The sequence below is a fragment of the Phoca vitulina genome, unplaced genomic scaffold (assembly GCF_004348235.1).
Source record: "Phoca vitulina isolate PV1807 unplaced genomic scaffold, GSC_HSeal_1.0 scaffold19, whole genome shotgun sequence".
In the NCBI taxonomy this organism is placed as follows: Eukaryota; Metazoa; Chordata; class Mammalia; order Carnivora; family Phocidae; genus Phoca; species Phoca vitulina.
Window position 1 is genome coordinate 14,000,508 of NW_022589722.1, and position 20,883 is coordinate 14,021,390.

Below are 20,883 nucleotides of genomic sequence, written 5' to 3' on the forward strand. Positions count from 1 at the left end.
CCTATTGCAATGTATGAGAGTTTCATTTTTTCCACATATTTGCCAAAAGTTGGTATGATTGGTCTTTTTAATTTTAGCTATTCTAATTGGTATGCAGTGTTACTTTGTTGGAGTTTTAATTTGCATTTCCCTGATGAAAAATGATGTTGAACACCTTTTCATACACTTGCATATTTTTTTGGTAAAATATCTGTTCAGCTCTTTTGCCCATTTTTTGAATGGGTTGTTTTTTATTAGCGAATTTTGAGATTTCTTTGTATACTGTTGACATAAATCCTTTGTCAGACACATGATTTACAAATATTTTCTCCTAGTGTCTGGCTTATCTTATTCTCTTCACAGTATATATATTTTTAATTGTGGTAAAATACACATAACATAAAATTTACCATCTTACCATTTTTAAGTGTACAGTTCAGGGGCATTAAGTACATTTATATTGTTGTGCAACCATACCACCATCCACCTCCAGAACTCTTTTCACCTTGCAAAACTGAAGCTGTATCCGCTAAACAATAACTCTCCATACCCATCCCTACCACTCGCCAGCCCCTGGCAACCATTCTACTTTTATTCTCTATGATTTGACTACTTTAGGTGCCTCATGTAAGTGGAATCATATCTGATTTTTCCTTTTGTGCGTTATTGCACTTAGTATGATGTTCTTGAGGTTTATCCATGTTGTAGCATGTGTCAGAATTTCCTTTCTTTTTAGAGCTGAATAATCCATTGTATGTATTTGCCACATTATGTTTATTCATTTGTCTATGGACACTGGGGTTGCTTCCACATCTTGGCTGTTGTGAGTAATACTGCTCTGAACATGGGTGTAGAAGTTTCTCTTCAAGATCCTGCCTTTAGTTATTTTGGGGATGTACCCAGAAGTGGAATTTCTAGATCATATAGTAATTCTATTTTTTTATTTTTTGAGGAACTAGCGTACTTTTTTCCATATTGGGTATCCCATTTTATATTTCTACCAGTAATGCAGCGCAGAGTTCTAATTTCTTCATGTCCTCACCAACATTTATTATTTTCTAGTTTTTGATAGTGGCCATCCTAATCGGAGTGAGGTGGTAGATCATTGTGGTTTTGATTTGCATTTTTTTAGGAGTTAGTGAATTTAAGCATCTTTTCATGTACTTATTATCCATTTGTATATCTTCTTTGGAGAAATATCTATGCAAGTCCTTTGCCCATTTTTTAATCAGGTTGTTTGTTTTGTTGTTGTTGAATTGTAGGTGTTCATTATATATTCCAGATATTAACCTCAGTATATAATCAGATATATGATTGGCAAATATTTTTTCCTATTCTGTGGGTTGCCTTTTCACTCTGTTGATTTTGTCTTTTGATGCATAGAAGTTTTTATTTCGATATATCCAATTTATTTTTTCTTTTGTTGCCTGTGCATTTGGTGTCATATCTAAAAAGACTTTGCCAAATCCAGTGTCATGAAGATTTCCTCTATGTTTTCTCCTAAGAGTTATATAGTTTTAGTCTTATGTTTAGGCCTTTGATTTGAGTTGATTTTTACATATGGTTTAAGATAAGGGTCTAACCTCATTGTTTTGCCTATGGATATCCAATTTTTTCAGTACCCTTTGTTGAAACTTCTATCCTTTCCCCATTGAATGCTCTTGGTACCTTTGTCAAAAATCATATGACTTTTCTAGACTTGAAAAACTTTGTATATTTTATGAATTGTATTTGAGGAATAAGCATTTTTTAAAATGCAAATCTTACGTGAATTTCATAGGTTCCAATGTGTTAGAACTGGAGAACGTTCATTTGAGAAATATTAAGCCCCTAAATGCTTATTATACTAGTCGCTGAGGATAAATATTCAGGCAGTTAGAAGTAGCAGATTGCATCTCAAGGAGTGGTGAAAAATGAAACTGGAAAGATAGAGAAAGAACACTGGAGGATTTTTTAAGTAGAGTAAATGACCTGGTCTGATGTGCATTTTAGAAGTGTCATTCTAGAAGAGTGGAACTTGGGCATAGGGAAAATGTATGAGAAATAATTACTACTATGTAGGGTTATTTTCAATGTGTAAATTTTAAGTACTTAGCGTAGTGCCTGCATGTAAAAAATAGTTAATGATATTTAAAAAGTCTTGCTCAAAAATCACAGGAAGTACTAGAGGGATGAATGAAGTTATGTGGTTAGAATAGGCCCTTTTGACTGACTATGGGGATGGGATTGGGAGTGATGTGGAATCTAATATGATTTCCCACATTTATTAAGAGGTTAATATACCATCGTTTGAAGTAATTTACCAGCTGGGACCTAGATAGGTTCAGTGACTTGCTCAAAGTTGCGAGGCTAGTAATTAGTGAAGTTGGGACAGGAATCCAGATATTTTCTAAAATAGTACTCTTTACATTCTTTACTGTTGAGTTAACTTGATGTTGAAACTGTAAGGGATTTTTTTTTTAAAGAGAATTCATTCTCATATCCATTCATTAAGTGTATATTTATTGGATAGCTATATTTCTGGCATAGTTCTGGGTGCTGAAGATATGCCAGGGGAAAAAACGGACACAAATTACTGCCTTTTAGAATTTATATTCTCATGGGGGAAGAAGGACAATAAAATAAGTAAATATATAGTGCATTAGATTATGATAAATGCATGTGGAGAAAATAAGGGAAGAGGGAAGAGAGAATAGTTTGGATGGGGAGGAAAAGGTTGCACTTTTGAATGGGGGTAGTCAGGAAATCTGTAACTGAAAATTGGACATTTGAGTAAATATCTGAAAAAAAAAGCAAAGAAGCGAACCATGTAGATACCTAGGGAAAGAATGGTCTAGGCAGAAAGAACAGAAGGTGCAAAGTCCCTGAAACAGAATCATGCATGACTTGTTCAAGGAATAGTGAAATACCTGGAGTGGTGGAAAGAGTTAATAAGATGAGCAGTAGGAGACAAGGTCGGGGAGTTAACGAGTGGCTAAGTCCTCTTATTCCCTAAAAGCCAGAAAAATACTTTGAAGTTTACTCTGAGAGGAAGGAAAGGCCTTTGGAAGGCTTTGAGCAGGAAAGTGACATGATCTGGTAGCTGCTTATTGAGAATTAAATTATGTAGAAGGGTATGAGCAGAAACGAGGTGAAGTAAGTGGCTGCTCTAATAGTATAGGCCAGAGATGATCATGGTCCAGGGTAGGGAAGGTGGTAAGACAGGATCAAAATATATTTTGATGGTGAAGGTATTGGAATTTGTAGATGGCTTTGTTATATAAGAAAAATAGAGTAGTGCAGGATAACTCAAAGGTTTTTGAAAAATGGAAAAGTGAAGTGGCCATTAATGGATATGGGGAAAAGACCATAGGAGGAGAGAACTGAATTGTAGGGGAAGCTCAGTTTTTGATTCTTCTAAGAATGAGATGCTTATAAAACATTCAAGGGGAGAGAAGTCAAGAGGGCAGTTGGATAATCAAGTCTGGACTTTAGAATAGAAGCCCAGCCTGGAGATAATTTGGGAGCAGTCAACCTCTGGATGATATTGAAAGTTGTGAGAACACTGAGAAAGAGTAGATGGAAACTTCAGCTGTCCAAACACTGAGGTTGGGGTACTGAGGAGGAACCAGCAGAAGAAATAGACTGAAAAGCAATGACCAGTGGAGTTGGGGGAAAGCCTGGGAGAGTGGTGTCCTGGAAGTCAGGGAGTGTTAGTTTGCCAAAATCTACTCCTGGAAACAGAAATCAGTCTTCGTTTTTGGTTAACAAATTCCATGGTAGTCTCAGGTACACATGTCAAAATTACCAAATACTAATCCAATTTGAGAATGAGTGAACATCAATTAATATATGAAAACTGAGCAAAATACGATTCAGAAAAACTGAATTTCAATATGAAGTGTAAATATATTAAAATATTAAGAATTAGAATCAAATTGACAAGGAGACCCTTGATATTTACTATCTGTAACTCGGGAACTGAAGATTCCTTCACATTTCAAACACAGAAACAATAAATTTGGATGGAAAAGTGGTTTTAAATTATCTTTGACTTTGCTTATATGCATAGGGAAAGGACATTTAATAAAGAGTTGTATTCTGGTTTTATAACTGGATTTTTCCCACTAATGCTTAGATCATTGTGGCAACTGAGAATATCTACTCTTTTGCATTTATGATGAAATTTAATTATTCCCTGGCATGTAAAAAAATCTTTTATTGGGAGAAGCAGCAATTACGATTTTCAAGAGACATTTTATTATAATTGAAAGGAGTTTTATTTAATGTAAAAGTGTCTCCCCCCTCCCCCCATTTACAGGTTTCTGAAGGATTGTCATTTTTGCATAGCAGTGTGAAAATGGTCCATGGAAATATTACACCTGAAAATATAATTTTGAATAAAAGTGGAGCCTGGAAAATAATGGGCTTTGATTTTTGTGTATCATCAACCAATCCTTCTGAACAAGAGGTAATGAAGGTTTTAGGTCTTGTATTTTTTTTTTTTTTTTAAGATTTTAAGTAATCTCTACAGCCAATGTGGGGCTTGAACTCACAACCCTGAGAGCAAGAGTTGTGTGCTCTATTGACTGAGCCAGCCAGGTGTCCCAGTCTTCTAATATTTTTAAAGCTGTGGAAATTTGTGATGCATCTGGAATGGACTAGAGAATTTGCAAGTCTGATAAATGTGTAGAAATAGGTTATGTGGTACAATGTATGTTTAAATGTACAGCTTTATAGAAAATTTTTAATGTTCATTTTACCTGAGAGTATTCTTCAGCTTGTTAATTCCACAGTAGTGTTACTTGAGTAAAGGATGCTAGAGTTAAACAAATTTAAGAACTATTGGGTTAAGTAGGCTTTTTTCCTCAGGCTGTCAAATACACTACAAACATTGTGAATCTCTAGCAGTGTTTTCCCAACATCGGACCACAGAATCTTCTTTAGGGAGCATGATAACAACAGTAGCAGTGATAATAAGAGCTAACATTTATTGAAGTACTTTTCTAACAAAGCACTTTGTAATGTATTTACTTATTTAATCCTCACCACAATCTGTGAGATACGGGAATAATACAGATGGGTAAGTTAGGCTCATAGAATAAAATAATGTACCTAAGTTTAGGCAGGTGGTTAAGTGGTAGAGGTAGGATTTGAACCTGTTCTCTTTGGTTCCAAAGTACCTGTTACATAGTGATTATGATATCTGCCTATTTATACTTGGGAAAATACTGCAATATTTCAAGTTTTTAATATACATATATATATATATATATATATATGTAGCTGTTAAAGGCACCATGATTTGACCTAAGATATATTTGTAATTTAAGTAAATACATTTAAGGGAAGCAGAAAGAATTAGTATTGGTTGAGTATGTACTATGGGTCAGACACTGTGTTAGGTCCATTTTTTCCCATACATTTGTTTAATCTTACAACAGCCTTTTGAGCTTATTAACTAAATCACACAGCTAGTTAGTGAAAGAACGAGGTTTCAAATAATCTGAGTCCATAAAACTTGAAACCTATGTATCATAGAACATAGGCTATACCTTTTCATATTCATACTGCATCTTACAGTGATAATTTGTCTTCTGGGAGAAAGCTTTGATAATCTGAAGGTTGCAGGATTCTTTTTTTTTTTTTTTAATATTTTATTTATTTATTTAGAGAGAGAGTGAGTGAGCAGGGGGCCAAGGGCAGAGGCAGAGGGAGAGAATCACGGAGCCCGTCATGGGGCTTGATCTCAGGACGCTGAGATCACGACCTGAGCCGAAATCAGGAGTCAGGCGCTCAACTGACTGAGCCACCCAGGCACCCAGTTTGCAGGAGTTCTTATTCATATCTCTCAGTTTGTTTAGTGCCCTTTCCAGATTTGAGAATTTGGGAATTTCAGGATTGAAGGTGGTAGTGATATTTTTACTTGCATGACTGAGTATGATTTAAAACTAGGTTGCTACTGCTTGATAGTGTTTTTTGCTTTAATTTGAAATATTTAATCTATATAATCTCTTTTCTGTCTTCTTATAGCCTAAGTTTCCTTGCAAAGAATGGGACCCAAATTTACCATCATTGTGTCTTCCTAATCCTGAATATTTGGCTCCTGAATACATACTTTCTGTGAGCTGTGAAACAGCCAGTGATATGTACTCACTAGGAACTGTCATGTATGCTGTATTTAATAAAGGGAAACCCATATTTGAAGTTAACAAGCAAGATATTTACAAGAGTTTTAGTAGACAGTTGGATCAGGTAATTTGCCTTATATATAAATAATTGCTTACATTAAAAGTATTAAATGTTTCTTTGATTTAAAAAATGTGTTCAGAAAATTCTCTAAAATGAGATGATGTCTCATATTTTAAGTTTGCATAAAATCAACTGAACAAAAGTAATTCTGTAAATAATGAGGATTAAAGTTTGTTACCACAGCTTTAATCGTGGCATTTATTTACTAGAGTGATACTGAAATCTGATCTAAAATGCTGGGCATTTGTTTCAGTAATAGAAATAATTTCAGGTATTGAAGATAAGTGTTTTAATTATCTTGCCACAGTAGAATTAGCAGTTTGTTCACTCTAACATATATTTTTGAGTAAATTTCAAAAAGTTTTTTAAATAGACTATTGACTACAAATGCATTGTCTTTTTGAATATTTTATATTTATATTTAATATTATCACTTTTTTTAAATAGTTGAGTCGTTTAGGATCTAGTTCACTTTCAAATATACCTGAGGAAGTCCGTGAACATGTAAAACTATTGTTAAATGTCACTCCAACTGTAAGACCAGATGCAGATCAAATGACAAAGGTGAGTACACATGAATTCCTGTCTTAGGTGGAGGGACAATGAGTTAAAGTAGGTTAAGTGCTTCTAAAGCAAGATTTAGTCAGATAGAGTCCCCAAATAGCATCTCTATCCTTGAATGTGTTAAATATTCAACTTCTTTTAATCTTAAACAGTTAAATAATTTATGTATATAATTGCTCTGATATAAAATTAAGATTTCAAATAATCAGAGTCTTAACAGTCATGTAGGTATAGAAATTCTGGACACAAGAATTCATGGCCCTCTAATTTACTCGTGTAAGGTTGGATTTTAATAGATAAATGGTACTTATTATGCCTTCAAGATATTTTACTTAATTTTTCAATATTTACTAGTTAGGTAAAGAAAATGTTACTGCCCAGCCAACTTACAGGTAGTCACTGAAAATTTGAACTTGCAAAGAAATTTGGTTATTACTTCCTTACTCTGATTTTTATGATTAGAATTATTAAGTGATCTTTAGCATTTTGCTAAATGTTTCTGAATATTATTTCACTGTATTATGGCAGTTTGAGGTATGAGAAGTATTTTAATATCTATCAAAATAATTTTATTTTCCTGTTTTTAGATTCCCTTCTTTGATGATGTTGGTGCAGTAACGCTGCAGTATTTTGATACCTTATTCCAAAGAGATAATCTCCAGAAATCTCAATTTTTCAAAGGACTGCCAAAAGTTCTTCCAAAACTGCCCAAGGTTTGTTGTTGATCAGTTTTTTATCATAGTTAGGATTTTTATTTACTATAATAACTCTTCCAGAGAAATAAATGTAACTTTTGTCTTAGGTGCATAAATGACTATAGAAGGCTGCATACTGAAGCTAAAAGTTTAGTGAACCTTTTTTGCAGGGTCCAAAAATAATTTAATAAATTAGATAGGTAAGAAAATTAGAAGAATATTACCTATGCAAAGGTAGCACCGGGACATTAAATGTCAGAAGAGAAGTCCATAAGCTGTCATTGTGGAGATCATTGCCTCACCAGCAGTTAAAGGGGTACATCTATATTGATACTAGCCTCTCCAATTCCTTTAACTCCCCTCTCTGGCTTATTAAATCATGAGTGTAATATAGTCTAAAAAATGTTGGTGAATGCCTTGGAAGTCAGTGGTTGAAAACTGGTGATTCTTGGTTATAAAAATATCTCCAGTGTTTAATCTGTCAGATACTCATTGATTAGGCACTCTTTGTCTAGCCCTTTACTTGGATGCTGTGGAGATAAAAAAGGAAACAAAATACTGTTCTTGCTCTCAAGACTCTTAGAGTATGTGTAGATAGAGTTAACATGCATGAAACAACAATTAACAATACAGAACAGTGTTTGTGTGGTATGACTCATAAGTAATGAAGAAGAGAAACGTATTAGTGAAGACTAATGAGAGAATGTTTCCTAAAGGTATGGTGACCATATGTCCCCCTTTATCTCTAACATTCCCGAGTTATTTCTTTTGTCCTGACATAGTTAGCAGGAGCACCTCATTTTACTCTCAACAATGTCCCAGTTTCAACCATAAATTATATGGTCATCTTCCCCAAAGAAAATTGGAGATTTAAGACTGTAACTTCAATATTAATACTAAAGATCTGAAATTAAATTTAGTTTTATGAAAACATTTTTGCCTTTCAGCGTGTCATTGTGCAGAGAATTTTGCCTTGTTTGACTTCAGAATTTGTAAACCCTGATATGGTACCTTTTGTTTTGCCCAATGTTCTACTGATTGCCGAAGAATGCACCAAAGAAGAATATGTCAAATTAATTCTACCTGAACTTGGCCCTGTCTTTAAACAGCAGGAGCCAATCCAGGTATGTGTATAGAGACTCTTTCCTATTTATCTGCTGTTATTTAATGATGTTAGTCAATGATGACTATCATTGAAAACGATAGGAATGGATATGCGACTTTTTAAAAATTGAGGTAAGTTTAAGATAATTTTTTTTCCATTAGAAGCTATTTTGCATATGTTTGAAGTGAACCATTCCTAAAATTATAATTAAGCTTTGCAAGTAAATGTCTGTAGCTCTCCATAACTTACCCTCTCAGAAAATAAATTGTAACGAGATTTGGCATGTGTTATACTGTGTATTCTTACTGGCCTTATTAAAAGTTATAGGTTTGGGAAAAGTATTTCTTTTTCTCCTGCACCTTTAAGCACTTGCTTTTTGTTTGTTTTGTTATTTAGGGTCTTTAATTTGTAGAAAGTTTATGCCGGTTGTTTCTCTTTATTTTACTGGTAATAAATAGTTTCACCAGAAGAGGGGAAATGGTTACAGCATCACAGAAGTAATATATGTGTGTATTGTAACTGAAAATGTAATTAGTTTCTGATGTAGACTCTATTATAATATTTACTTGTCAGATTCTAGGTAGTCTTGGATTTAAGAGCAGTAGGGTTACACACCTGGGTTTGAATCTGATCTTCATCTTTACTAGAAGTATGACTTGGACAAGTCTTCACTCTCTTAAAGCCTCTGTTTGCTCATTTCTAAAACAAAAGGGTAGTTGAGATTAAATGAAATTTCTAGGCACAGTAAATATTATTACATGTTTCTGCCACTGTAGCCCAGATGTCCATCGACAGATGAATGGATTAAGATGTGGTGTGTGTGTGTATATATATATACACACACACACACACATATACACACACAGTGGAATACTATTCAGCCATCAAAAAGATGAAATCTTACCATTTGCAATGACGTGGATGGAACTGGAGGGTATAATGCTAAGTGAAATAAGTAATTCAGAGAAAGACAATTATCATATGGTTTCACTCATATGTGGAATTTAAGAAACATAACAAAGGATCATAGGGGAACGGAGTCCCTTTCATTTCTGTACGTTTTCTTCCAAAACTTAGAAGCCAAGTGAATTCACTGCTTTGGAATATCTGACTTTGCTGTTCTCAGGCTTTTTTTTTTTTTCTTTTTCTCCAATTCAGTCGATTCCAGATAGTGGTAGTTATGGGTGAGTGATGCATTACTGAAGATGAGAGTTAGGAAATTAGTCTTCATTTAAATATTTAAACTGAGAACAGATATTAAATATTGTGCTTCTGGAAATGTAAGAAACTTGATTTGTATGTTTTTGTCTTCCATGCCTTCAGGCTAGCAACATGGTGAGTGTCAAAATATAGAACTTACTCTTATGAAGATACTTTAAATTTTGTCATATGTGAAATCTTACAAAGATTCTAGACTTTAATACATTGTTCCCCCCTTTCTTACACAGATTTTGTTAATTTTCTTGCAAAAAATGGATTTGCTACTAACCAAAACTCCTCCTGATGAGATAAAGAACAGTGTCCTACCAATGGTTTACAGAGCACTAGAGGCTCCTTCCATTCAGATCCAGGTATAATATTTGATTTTTTTCTTTAATAATGTCCTTGATTTATTTTTATTTTTAAAGCAAAAGAAAGAAGTACATTTTGGGTTTGAGTTATAAAATCTTTTCTATAAAAACTCAATAGTGATATATATTAATCCATTGAATTGGATTGTATACTATTACTAAAATGTATCTAATCCCAACTAATTTAAAGAATCAATTGACAAATACCTGTATTAATGAAGTAAAATTACTCATTACTTTTATTTATGAAAAATGTTCTATCCTGGAAGATTTGATTTATGGTATGGTAGTTAGGATCAGTATATCTTCTTCCTGAATGAGTAACTAACATAGGAATGAAAATGTCAAAGATACATGTGCCTTTTTCTTATGAAAACATTAAGTAGGTACTCCCATACTCATAATTTTCTTTCATGCTTGATAACTCAGTCTTCTAAGTGTTCCTTCTATACTGAAGTTAATTTGTATAGCAAATAGATAGAAAGCCAGACAGTAATTTAGTGTGACCATTCCTAATGCATTTATAGTCATGCTTGTGTGTCACGAAGGTGATGTTAAAACATCGTGTATTTTGCCAAACTTTCAGTTCTTTAGTTTTGCTATTAAAAGTTTGGTTCTATATGGCTGTCTGTCTAGAAAAAAATTTTGGATCACTGTTAAAAGTGTAATTTATTTTTTTGATTTTTTACTTTGGAAAATAAGTACTTATGTTAAGATCATCTCACTGCTTAATGGTTTTATATTTAAAGTTTCTTTGCCAGTATAGAAATTCTAGTAAAGAAAAACAGAATTTTAATTTTTTTAAAAGATTTTATTTATTTATTTGGCAGAGAGAGAGAGCACAAGCAGGGGGAGTGGCAGGCAGAGGGAGAAGGAGGCTACCCGCTGAACAAGGAGCCTGGTGCGGAACTCAATCCCAGGACCCTGGGATCATGACCTGAGCCAAAGGCAGAACGCTTAACCGACTGAGCCACCCAGGCATCCCTAGAATTTTAATTTTAAAAGTTATTGACCAAAACCTTCTTTTTCCTAATGTGAACCTAATATTGGGGGCGCCTGGCTGGCTCAGTCAGTAGAGCATGTGACTCTTGATCACAGGGTTGTGAGTCTGAGCCCCACGTTGGGTGTAGAGATTAGTTAAAAATAAGTGATGTGAACCTAATACCACATATATAAGCTCACTTTTTTGGCTCATTTTAGTCTTTTTCCTAAGGGGGTTCATTTAGCTAATAAGTATCAGCCAATAAGTATTTATTGAAATAGTTAATATTTAATCCAGATTGACCTGTGCAACTTTACTGAATTTTACAAACCAACATTTCTTGTATCATTCAATATAAGTCTTTAGTCACCAGTCCAATTAATCAGTATCAGCATTGCTTGGTAGAGTCTGATAAAGTTAAAAGACTATCTCAGCTTTGGGAGAGTACTAGAACAAGAGCAAGAAACAAAAATCTTTTCAGGTTTCATGCAAGTAGAAGGCTGTAAGGTAACTTCTGAAATTCATTTTGGAGTGGTATTTTTAAAGTGAAGTTTGATTAGAAATATAATTCATACCTGCCATTTGGAAATCTGGGAATAAAGCAAATAAAATAGGTGGCCATTATTTTGATAACAGATTCTTAATGGTTAATTCATTTCTATCTGCTAACTACAAATTAATGTCTTTAAGTATACCAAATATTGTTTAACTCTTTCCCTGATATATATTTATGCCTCCATTTTCTTCAATAATCCCTTCTATACTTTGCTACAAGGATCATTCTGCCCTTATAAGGTATCTGAGATATATGTTCTTCAGCCAGTTAGTTCTCAAGCCATTTCTTGTTCTTTTCCTTAACTCATTTAGGTCCTTTTTCCTTAGTCATCTCCCCTTTTCCTCTGTTAGCCTCATTCAGAGTCCCAGTTACAGTCATTTACATTATGGCCAGCATTAGTTGTGTTTTAAATAACTTTGTCCTGTTTCTTTCTCTTTTTTTAAGATTTTTTATTTATTTATTTGAGAGAGACACAGCGAGAGAGGGAACACAAGCAGGGGGAGTGGGAGAGGGAGAAGCAGGCTTCCCACCGAGCAGGGAGCCCCATGTGGGGCTTGATCCCAGGATGCTGGGACCATGACCTGAGCCAAAGGCAGACGCTTAACGACTGAGCCACCCAGGCGCCCCTCTTTTTCCTGTTTCTATGAGTTATACTTGCTTAAGTTTCAGAATTTGGAAGTACTTAAAAATATAAAGAAAATTAAAATCCTTTCTCAGAGATGCCCAGAATTAACATTTCCAAATCTATCCTTATGTCTTTTTCCCTAAGCCTATAGACAGACACATGTACCTACACATTTTAAAAATTGGGATTATATAATAGTGTCTTACTGCATTTTCTCCCTGGTATTATTAAACAATCTTTTAAAATATATTAAAGAGGGACACCTGGGTGGCTCAGTCGGTTAAGCAGCTGCCTTCGGCCCAGGTCATGATGCCAGGGTCCTGGGATCGAGTCCCACATCAGGCTCCTTGCTCAACAGGGAGCCTGCTTCTCCCTCTCTCTCCCTCTGCTTGTGCTCTGTCAAATAAATAAAATCTTTAAAAAATATATATATATTAAAGAAAATGTTTGTATTATATTCTGTCATAAGGATATATGTAACAGCTAAGAAATCCCTTATTTAAGACGAATAGTTTTATGTCACTTTGTACTTGATTTTCCCTCATTGTTAAAGATAGCAAAACTTAAGTGTTCCCATTCTTAAATAATAAATGATGAATTGTGTTGTCAGGGAAAGAAATTAGGTATGACACCAAGGAATGTTGTTTCCATATGCTAGGTTATATGACCTGGCATGATTTTGCGGAAGGTCTTTTGGGTCTGTTTCCTCGTGTAAAATTGAAAACTAGTGATAAGTATTCTTCTTTCAAATAGTTGTTGAAATGAGCAAATGATATAACATACATAAAAGTTTATTTCAAGCTGTGTGACAAATTAGCCATGCAAATGCAAAATGTTTTTTAATATGTGGGAGAAAAGGTGAAGAGAATCTTTCCCTAAGATTGAATCAGTGTATTTTCTTAATAGGAACTCTGTTTAAACATCATTCCAACCTTTGCAAATCTTATAGACTACCCATCCATGAAAAATGCTTTGATACCAAGAATTAAAAATGCATGTCTACAAACATCTTCCCTTGCTGTAAGTAATTGCATATTAATTTTTGCTTTTCTTTAACTTCTCATTGTTTTAAATTATTTTCTTATTGTTAACCCTTTTATAGTTTGTTCATATATTTCATCTTGGCTATAGGTAACCTGTGTATAGTGCTATAAAAGTGATCAATAGCTGTAGTTTTCCCTGATACATACTTTTGCAGTATCACTTACTCCCATCCCCTAACTTTGAGTGTTTCAATAGAAAATTGGAGTAATTTTTCTTTCTTAATACTTTCCTGCTTTAATTCACAATTTATTTTGTTGTAGTTTTAAAATCATGAGAGTTTAACTTGGTGTATTAGCCTAAAAACTTTTTGAACAGCTTCCTTTTATAAACTGCCTTTACTATTAGTCATCTGTATTTTTGTATCTACCACTTACTTGCCTACTTTCAAAAAAAAATAAGGGTACAGTAAAATAATACATTAATAAGAACACAAGTGGGGGGAAATAGTTGTACTCAAAAATCTAGGCCAAAGGCAGCTGATTCCTTTGAATACAGAATTTTAACACTTACAGTTGGTAGTCAAGGAACTAGTAAATACCAGTAAATATCAGTTCTCATTATCTCATATTGGGAGAAATATATATTCCCAACCTTTTCTCCAACAGTAGATCATAAGAATTTATTCCACAGATAATTCTTTATAGAAGTGACATCAAATAATCTCTTCAAACAGCAGCTTTAGAAAAGAGGAAAAAATGTCCTTCATTCATCTGATCAGTTCTTTATATTGATGTTTGATAATGGTCATGTTATTAAGTTTGCATTTTGTAAATATGGTTCTTTGGAGAACTCTTCCATCTTTATTAGGTGAAATGTAAACTTAAATAAATATAAGCATTTGTAGCTTAAGCTTTTGCTTAAGGCAAAAGCAATTTATTTATTTATTTATTTATTTATTTATTAAGATTTTATTTATTTATTCATGAGAGACAGAGAGAGAGACAGAGGCAGAGGGAGAAGCAGGCTCCCCGCGCAGCAGGGAGCCCGATGCGGGACTCGATCCCAGGACCCTGGGATCATGACCTGAGCCGAAGGCAGACACTTAACCGACTGAGCCACCCAGGCGTCCCAAGGCAAAAGCAATTTAAATGACATGATTTTACCTTATAGCGATCCAATCCATTTTAGTTCATGGTTTCTTTTTTTTTTTTTTTTTGGTATAAAGGCTCTGAGATGGAAAACAACACCAAAATAGGAAAAAATATCATTGTTTACCAAAATGAACAAGTATGAAATGAAGTCAAGAAACCCGAGTTCGTATTCTGACTCTACTACTAACTGTCCTGTGCCATTGGGCAAGTTAATGTACCCCTCAGAGTCTTTGCATAAATATTAAAAAGATTTGAAATCCAGTTCTTTTCTTTGAAATTTTCTAAATTTTATGATTGAATTTTCAAAATAGATGGTAGTATACAGCTAAAAATTTCATTTTCAGAATGTCCTTTAAAAATCTGCAGGCGCCTGGCTGGCTTGGTCATAGAACATGTGACTCTTGATCTTGGAGTTGTAAGTTCAAGCCCCACTTTGGGTGTAGAGATTACTTAAAGTAAAATAAAAAATAAAATCTTCAGAAAAAAAGAAAATAAAAATATATAAATATATAAAAATAAAAATCATGTAAGTCACACTGTATTTATGGCAGTATAGATTTATTTTAGCATACATTTTGTCAAAGTACATGTTCTAGTTCAGTTCTAAGTATTTATGCAGAGTGAGGTGGGAAGCACTGATACTTAAATGATGTGTATTAATGCCTGGGGATGTTTATATCTCTTTTTAAGATGCCAACTGAGCCATTAAAGACATGATTACAAAGAGTTATAATGAATGTGTTTAGAACAGTAATTCTGGAATGGATTTGCATTTTATATACCACGTACAGTTCCTATCTTCAGAGGGGCAAATGTGAATTCTGAATTGTATTCATAGACATGGACCTCTAAGGTTAAAAAATTCTAACTGGGAAATTAGTGAAACATGAGTTGTGAGTTAGAATTGTATTTTAATACTGTTTCCTGAAAATAAAAATAAATTCTACATAGAGGTAGGTAAAATGCTCCAAGAGTTCTATTTCCTCATGACTTACATGACTAGTATTTTATATTAAAAATAAAAAAATTAAACTAGTATTTCTAGCATCTCTTGACACACATACACACACTTACAAAAAATGTAGCACTTCCTTTTATAGCACTGATTCTAAGAGCAAATTAATTAGATATCTTTTTGAATTTGTAATATCCCTTATGTTTGAATTTCAGAAAACAATTATACTTATTTTTCAGAGAATTTTTTCCATCTTTCTTGTAGAAATATGATGCTTTTTTTAACCAACTAAATTATTTCTGCTTTGCTTAGTTTTTTTTTTTTTTTTTTTGAAACTGCAGTTCTATTGATAGGATCCTGACTCAAAGTATTCTTTCTTGAAAAATTGAAATATAATTAATGTGCGGTGTTATATTAGTTTCAGATGTATAATATAATAATTGAACAATTCTATACCTTCCTCAGTGCTCATCACGATAAGAGTACTCTTAATCCCCTTTATTTCACCCAGCCCCCTACCCATCTCCCCTTTGGCAACCACCAGTTTTTTGTATTTAACAGTGTGCTGTATTTTTTTGCTTTGCCTTTTTTCTGAATGTATGCTATCTTAACATATTCAAGCTAAAAAAATAGGGTGTGAAATATTTATCAAAATTGTCAAGTGAATATAGATAAAATTTTGATAAAAGCCCTCCTAAGTATCAGGTTTTAGTATCTGTGTTAAAGATATATTTAGAAATAGGAAACTTTTTGTAGGGTAAAATATAGATAGTTTTTACATGTTGTTGAAATATTTAATTTAAGAATGAATTAAGCCTGGGTAAGAGAAAAGTATTGGAAGCCTAGTAAAATCCTCTCACTTGATAGGAGAATGTAGTCCCTTTTATAATTCAGATGTCCCCAAAGAAATATTGTTAGTAAACATATATAGAAAAGCTTCTCAAATCTTAATCACTTCATTTAGAAGGATACAAAATTGAAGTCATTCCTTACCTTTAGCTAACTAGTGTCCTGGTAAAGCAATCATGAATTCTTTCTGAAAGAAGTCCAGGGGAATTAGTAAATACCTGGATTTCCTATATTATTAAGGGATGAGAGCTTTTAAACCTACTTTTATTCTTGAGATTTTAACATATCTATAAGATTAAATTTGTAGTTAAACATTTTGTTCTAGATTGCAAAAGCTTTAAATGACTAATGCAATTTACCTCTTTTAATAGGTTCGTGTAAATTCATTAGTGTGCTTAGGAAAGATTTTGGAATACTTGGATAAGTGGTTTGTACTTGATGATATCCTGCCCTTCTTGCAACAGATTCCATCCAAGGAACCTGCAGTCCTCATGGGAATTTTAGGTAGCTGAAAACTTAATGTCATTTGATGCAGCTTTATTATTTTATAGTCATGCAAATGAATCTTCCAAATTACAAAACCTTTGTATCCTTTTTTCAAGTATATAGCATTCAGTAATTGAGGAATGGTGGGATAAATACCACGATATAACTTTTCTTTGTGTTAATTTTAGCAAAAACTGTAGAGTCTTCCTTGACATTTACAAAAGAATTAGACATTTGGGAATCCTAGCTTCACAAATATCATGATCACATGTAGTTTTCTCTGTAAAATGATACCAAATAAGAGAGGCAAACAAAGCTACTTGAAATGCTGATACCAGTCGTAATAGTAATACTTGATCGTTATTTGGTACCCAGTTTGTAAAAGGTGCTATGCTGAGTATTTTTTCTGCATTATCTCATTTTGTCCTCTCCAAATTCCAATGAGATAGGTACTGTTATTTCTGTTTTACAGTAAGGAAATTGAGGCCCAGAATTTAAGTAAGTTATCCAAGATAACACAACTGATAAGTGGTAGAGCTGGTTTTTAATTTATATATGTCCAAATCTTAACAAGTATGTTTCACTATTAAGTGATGTGCTTATGAAGCATATTAGCCTTACAGCACATTCTATTATATCAGCATAATTACAAATTACTCTGTCAAGAAACTCTGAAATTGTTTATTATTAGTTAAAGCTTTGACAGTCCAGTTTGGAAATTCTGAGGTTCTGCTATACTCATGGAAACAGACATAATTGTAGAATCACAAAAACATTAACAAGTTTACTTTTTACTAATTTTAAAGTCTGTTAATTTTGAAGAAAAAGCTCTCAGTAAATATTTGTAAGAATGGTCAGCAAATAATTTACTGTGGACCTCTGTAGGCATAGGATGTGGTATGAAACTTTTGGGCTCAACGAAATTAGTCTTCTTGAGAAGGAGTTTGACAGTGGAAAGAGCCCTAGCTCCAATCCTGGCTGTGTCAGTTCTTGGACTGACTTTGAAAAGTTGCTTCATCTAACAAATGAGGATGAAAATGCATCATTATGGGAGTCTTATGAGAATTCAGTGAGAAAATGGGAAGGGAAAAGTAATGAGCATAGCAATTAAGTGCCTAGAGAATAAACATTTAGTAGGTGTTCAATAAAGTTACTCTTTGAGTATTTAAGTGAAGTGTACATTAACAGCAAAATGATGGAATATGGTGTGTTCTAAGGCTATGGATCATATACAAAACACAACAAAAGCATTCAGAGAATGAGAAACAAATGTGTTCAGTTTACCAAATGAAGGCTTTGTGGAATAGGTGTAATGAGCAGGGTCTTGAAGTTTGAGTAAATAGGTGAGACTATAGGGAAGGATTGTGTGGAGTTGAATTAAATTATTAAAGTTTCAAACATGTTAAGTCTGATTAAAGAAGTGAATAAAGGTGTAAGACCTATACTCACACACTTGTGAAATAGATGTCTCAAATTTGAGAAGTCTGAACTATATATTCAGATGTTTTCAGGATAGAGGGTCATTCTGTAACCTTGCTGCTGCATTGTGGTAAGGCTTTTAATGTTGTGCCTACAGTAAATGTGCTCTTAAGCCAAAAGAATTCAGGATAAATATGTCATGGTATTTAAATCTAAACTGGTGATAAAACTGAAATCATTCTGATCCATATGTAAGAACATCCTCAGTCTAGGCGCTGACAAGGAAAAATTTGTAATTATATTAATTATCAAGAGATTTCATGTAGATATAGTAATGTCTATTTATTTGTGGCATTGAACTATACAATTTGTCTCATTCTTTTCTATCAGGTATTTACAAATGTACTTTTACACATAAGAAGTTGGGAATCACCAAAGAGCAGTTGGCTGGAAAAGTATTGCCTCATCTGATTCCCTTGAGTATTGAAAATAATCTTAATCTCAATCAGGTAGGAACAGTTTTGTGTTTTATTCAGTTTATTCAGCTTACTGTTTTCTTGGCACTAAATATATAAATATATTACATTTAAGTGTTGCTAAAACAAGGAAAAATAGCCAAAGAGTTCAAAAAAGAAAGTTTGTGGATTCAAAGTAAGGAGTATGTGAGTTGGAAGGATTATTGAAGGCCTCATTGGGAGATAGTAAATGACTAGAACATAGAAAGATATGTAGGATTTTGGGCTACTTCAAATTTGGGGCTGGGAAGTTGACATGAACAAAGAAAAAAATCAATGTAATGTGTCTGTGGTGTATATCTGTTATTTATTGCTACATAACAAATTACCATAAACTAGATGGTTATTTCATTGTTTCTGTGGATCAGCCAAGCCAGGGCATGGATTATCTGTTCAGAGTTTTCACAATGTTACAGTCAAAGGCTGGCGTCTCATCTGAAGTCTCAATTGGGGGAAAGAAGGATCTGCTTCTAAGCTACTTACATGGTTGTTGGCAGGATTCAGTTCCTTTAGGTTGTTGGACTGAGGGCCTCAGTTCCTAGCTCTCTGTTAGCTGGATGACTGTCAGTTGTTTGCTTCATGGGCCTTCCAACATGGCAACTTGTTTCATCAAAGTGGGAAAGAGAATCTGCTAGACAGATGGAAGTTACAGCATCCTGTAGTGTAATCAAGGAAATGACATCCATTACCTTTGCTGAATTCTGTTGGTTACCAGCAAGTCACAGCTCCTGCCCACTCTCAAAGATAGGGAGTTACACAAAGGCCTGAGTAGCAGAATGAGGAGATAATTGGGAACCAATTTAGAGTCTATCTGCCATAGGAAATGATTATCCAGTTTGACTGAGAGATACCTATAAATACAGTAGGGGAGTAATGGGAGAGAGGTAAACTGAGACTAGTATAAGTAGACTTTAAATTGCTCTCTGATTTAGGTATTTGCTTTTTTTGTTGTTGTGTTTTTTTATTTTAATTCCAGTATAGTTAACGTACAGTGTTATATTAGTTTCAGGTGTACTGGTTTAGGTATTTGAAATTTCAAGATGTGGTAAACATTTGATGAAAGAGGTAATGTATTCAAAGATTATTATATAATTATCTCTCTGCATAGCTCTATCACTGTAGTTATCACAGGTATGTACTCATGTGTCTGCCTTTCCCAGAAGGCTGGTTATTATATCTTATACTTTATTATATCTTATACTTTATTATATCCACAGCACTTAGTGCAGTGCTAAAACCAAAAATATTTATTGAACTGAGAGAAAATTTGAGTTAGAGTAATGACAAGTCATTTTATTCACTTTAGAACTGGTGTTTAATGGAGTAAAATGGAAAAAAGACTAGGATTGGTTGGTTACTGTTTATCAGGGAGTGTCAGAAATGGATAGGCAGGCAAGATTGGGAATTAAGTACTGAAAGTGAATTAGAGCAATTAAGGAAGCAGAAAGCTGGGAGTTAAGCAGGAAAGCTTTTGGCCTTAGAGGAGAGTGCTGAGTGAATAGAGTTTTGGAGTTAGAGAAATTTATAAAATTAATCAGACCCAAATTTCATTTGAAGTGGTAGGGTAAGCCTCTGAAAGTTTGTGTCCCTAAATTTCAGTTTTTGGTTGATAGTTTTTTCATATCTTGGAAGGCAGGGTTGAAGTTACAATTGGAAAAAAGGGAAACAGTGAATATTGGGGAAAAATAGGATGATGATATAGCTAAGTCCAACTTTTGGTCATTTCTGTTCTTAGTTCTCACATTTATGATTTAGGGTGTTTTTAAATATTCCCAAATGCTTATAATATATAATTTCATTTGAAATGTGATGTTAGTTTTCTTCAGCTTTATGGTTTGATTTTTTTAGGGGCCTATTTTCATCAATAGAAATACTTTGATTCATATTTTCTGGTATTTTACAATAGTTAACATGGGTGTGGTCTTCTTTCCTATTCACTTCATGGAGAGGGTTCCTAATTTAATATTCTGATTTAAAATAATCTAAGTATATTTTGCATTATGGAAAATGATAACTTGATTTAAGAAAGTACATTTTTTATTTTGCATTTGGTTATAAAACAGGAAATACTAAGTAGCAATCAAAACATATCACAACTTGTGTTGGGTGAGGGTTCCAAAGACCAAAGGTTCCAAAACCTTCCAAAGAGGGTTCCAGATTCATTGATTCACTGGAAGGAGTCACAGGCCTCAGCATATAGTTGTATTCATGGTTAT

At 33.6% G+C, this 20,883-nt stretch overlaps 1 protein-coding gene across 3 annotated transcripts in view; it reads left to right on the forward strand.

Annotated features, from left to right (window-relative positions):
* The window catches only part of SCYL2 (SCY1 like pseudokinase 2), a 57,004-nt gene that overhangs the window by 26,698 nt on the left and 9,423 nt on the right, over nucleotides 1-20,883 (forward strand). For 2 of the 3 annotated variants that reach the window (XM_032416347.1, XM_032416348.1), the window contains exons 5-14: nucleotides 4,280-4,429; nucleotides 5,992-6,213; nucleotides 6,658-6,774; nucleotides 7,362-7,487; nucleotides 8,417-8,593; nucleotides 9,898-9,909; nucleotides 10,023-10,145; nucleotides 13,215-13,328; nucleotides 16,619-16,751; nucleotides 18,543-18,661. In XM_032416347.1, the coding sequence (XP_032272238.1) occupies nucleotides 4,280-4,429; nucleotides 5,992-6,213; nucleotides 6,658-6,774; nucleotides 7,362-7,487; nucleotides 8,417-8,593; nucleotides 9,898-9,909; nucleotides 10,023-10,145; nucleotides 13,215-13,328; nucleotides 16,619-16,751; nucleotides 18,543-18,661 (1,293 nt within the window). The remainder of the gene's footprint in view (nucleotides 1-4,279; nucleotides 4,430-5,991; nucleotides 6,214-6,657; nucleotides 6,775-7,361; nucleotides 7,488-8,416; nucleotides 8,594-9,897; nucleotides 9,910-10,022; nucleotides 10,146-13,214; nucleotides 13,329-16,618; nucleotides 16,752-18,542; nucleotides 18,662-20,883) is intronic. The other variant, XM_032416349.1, reaches the window with a different exon arrangement.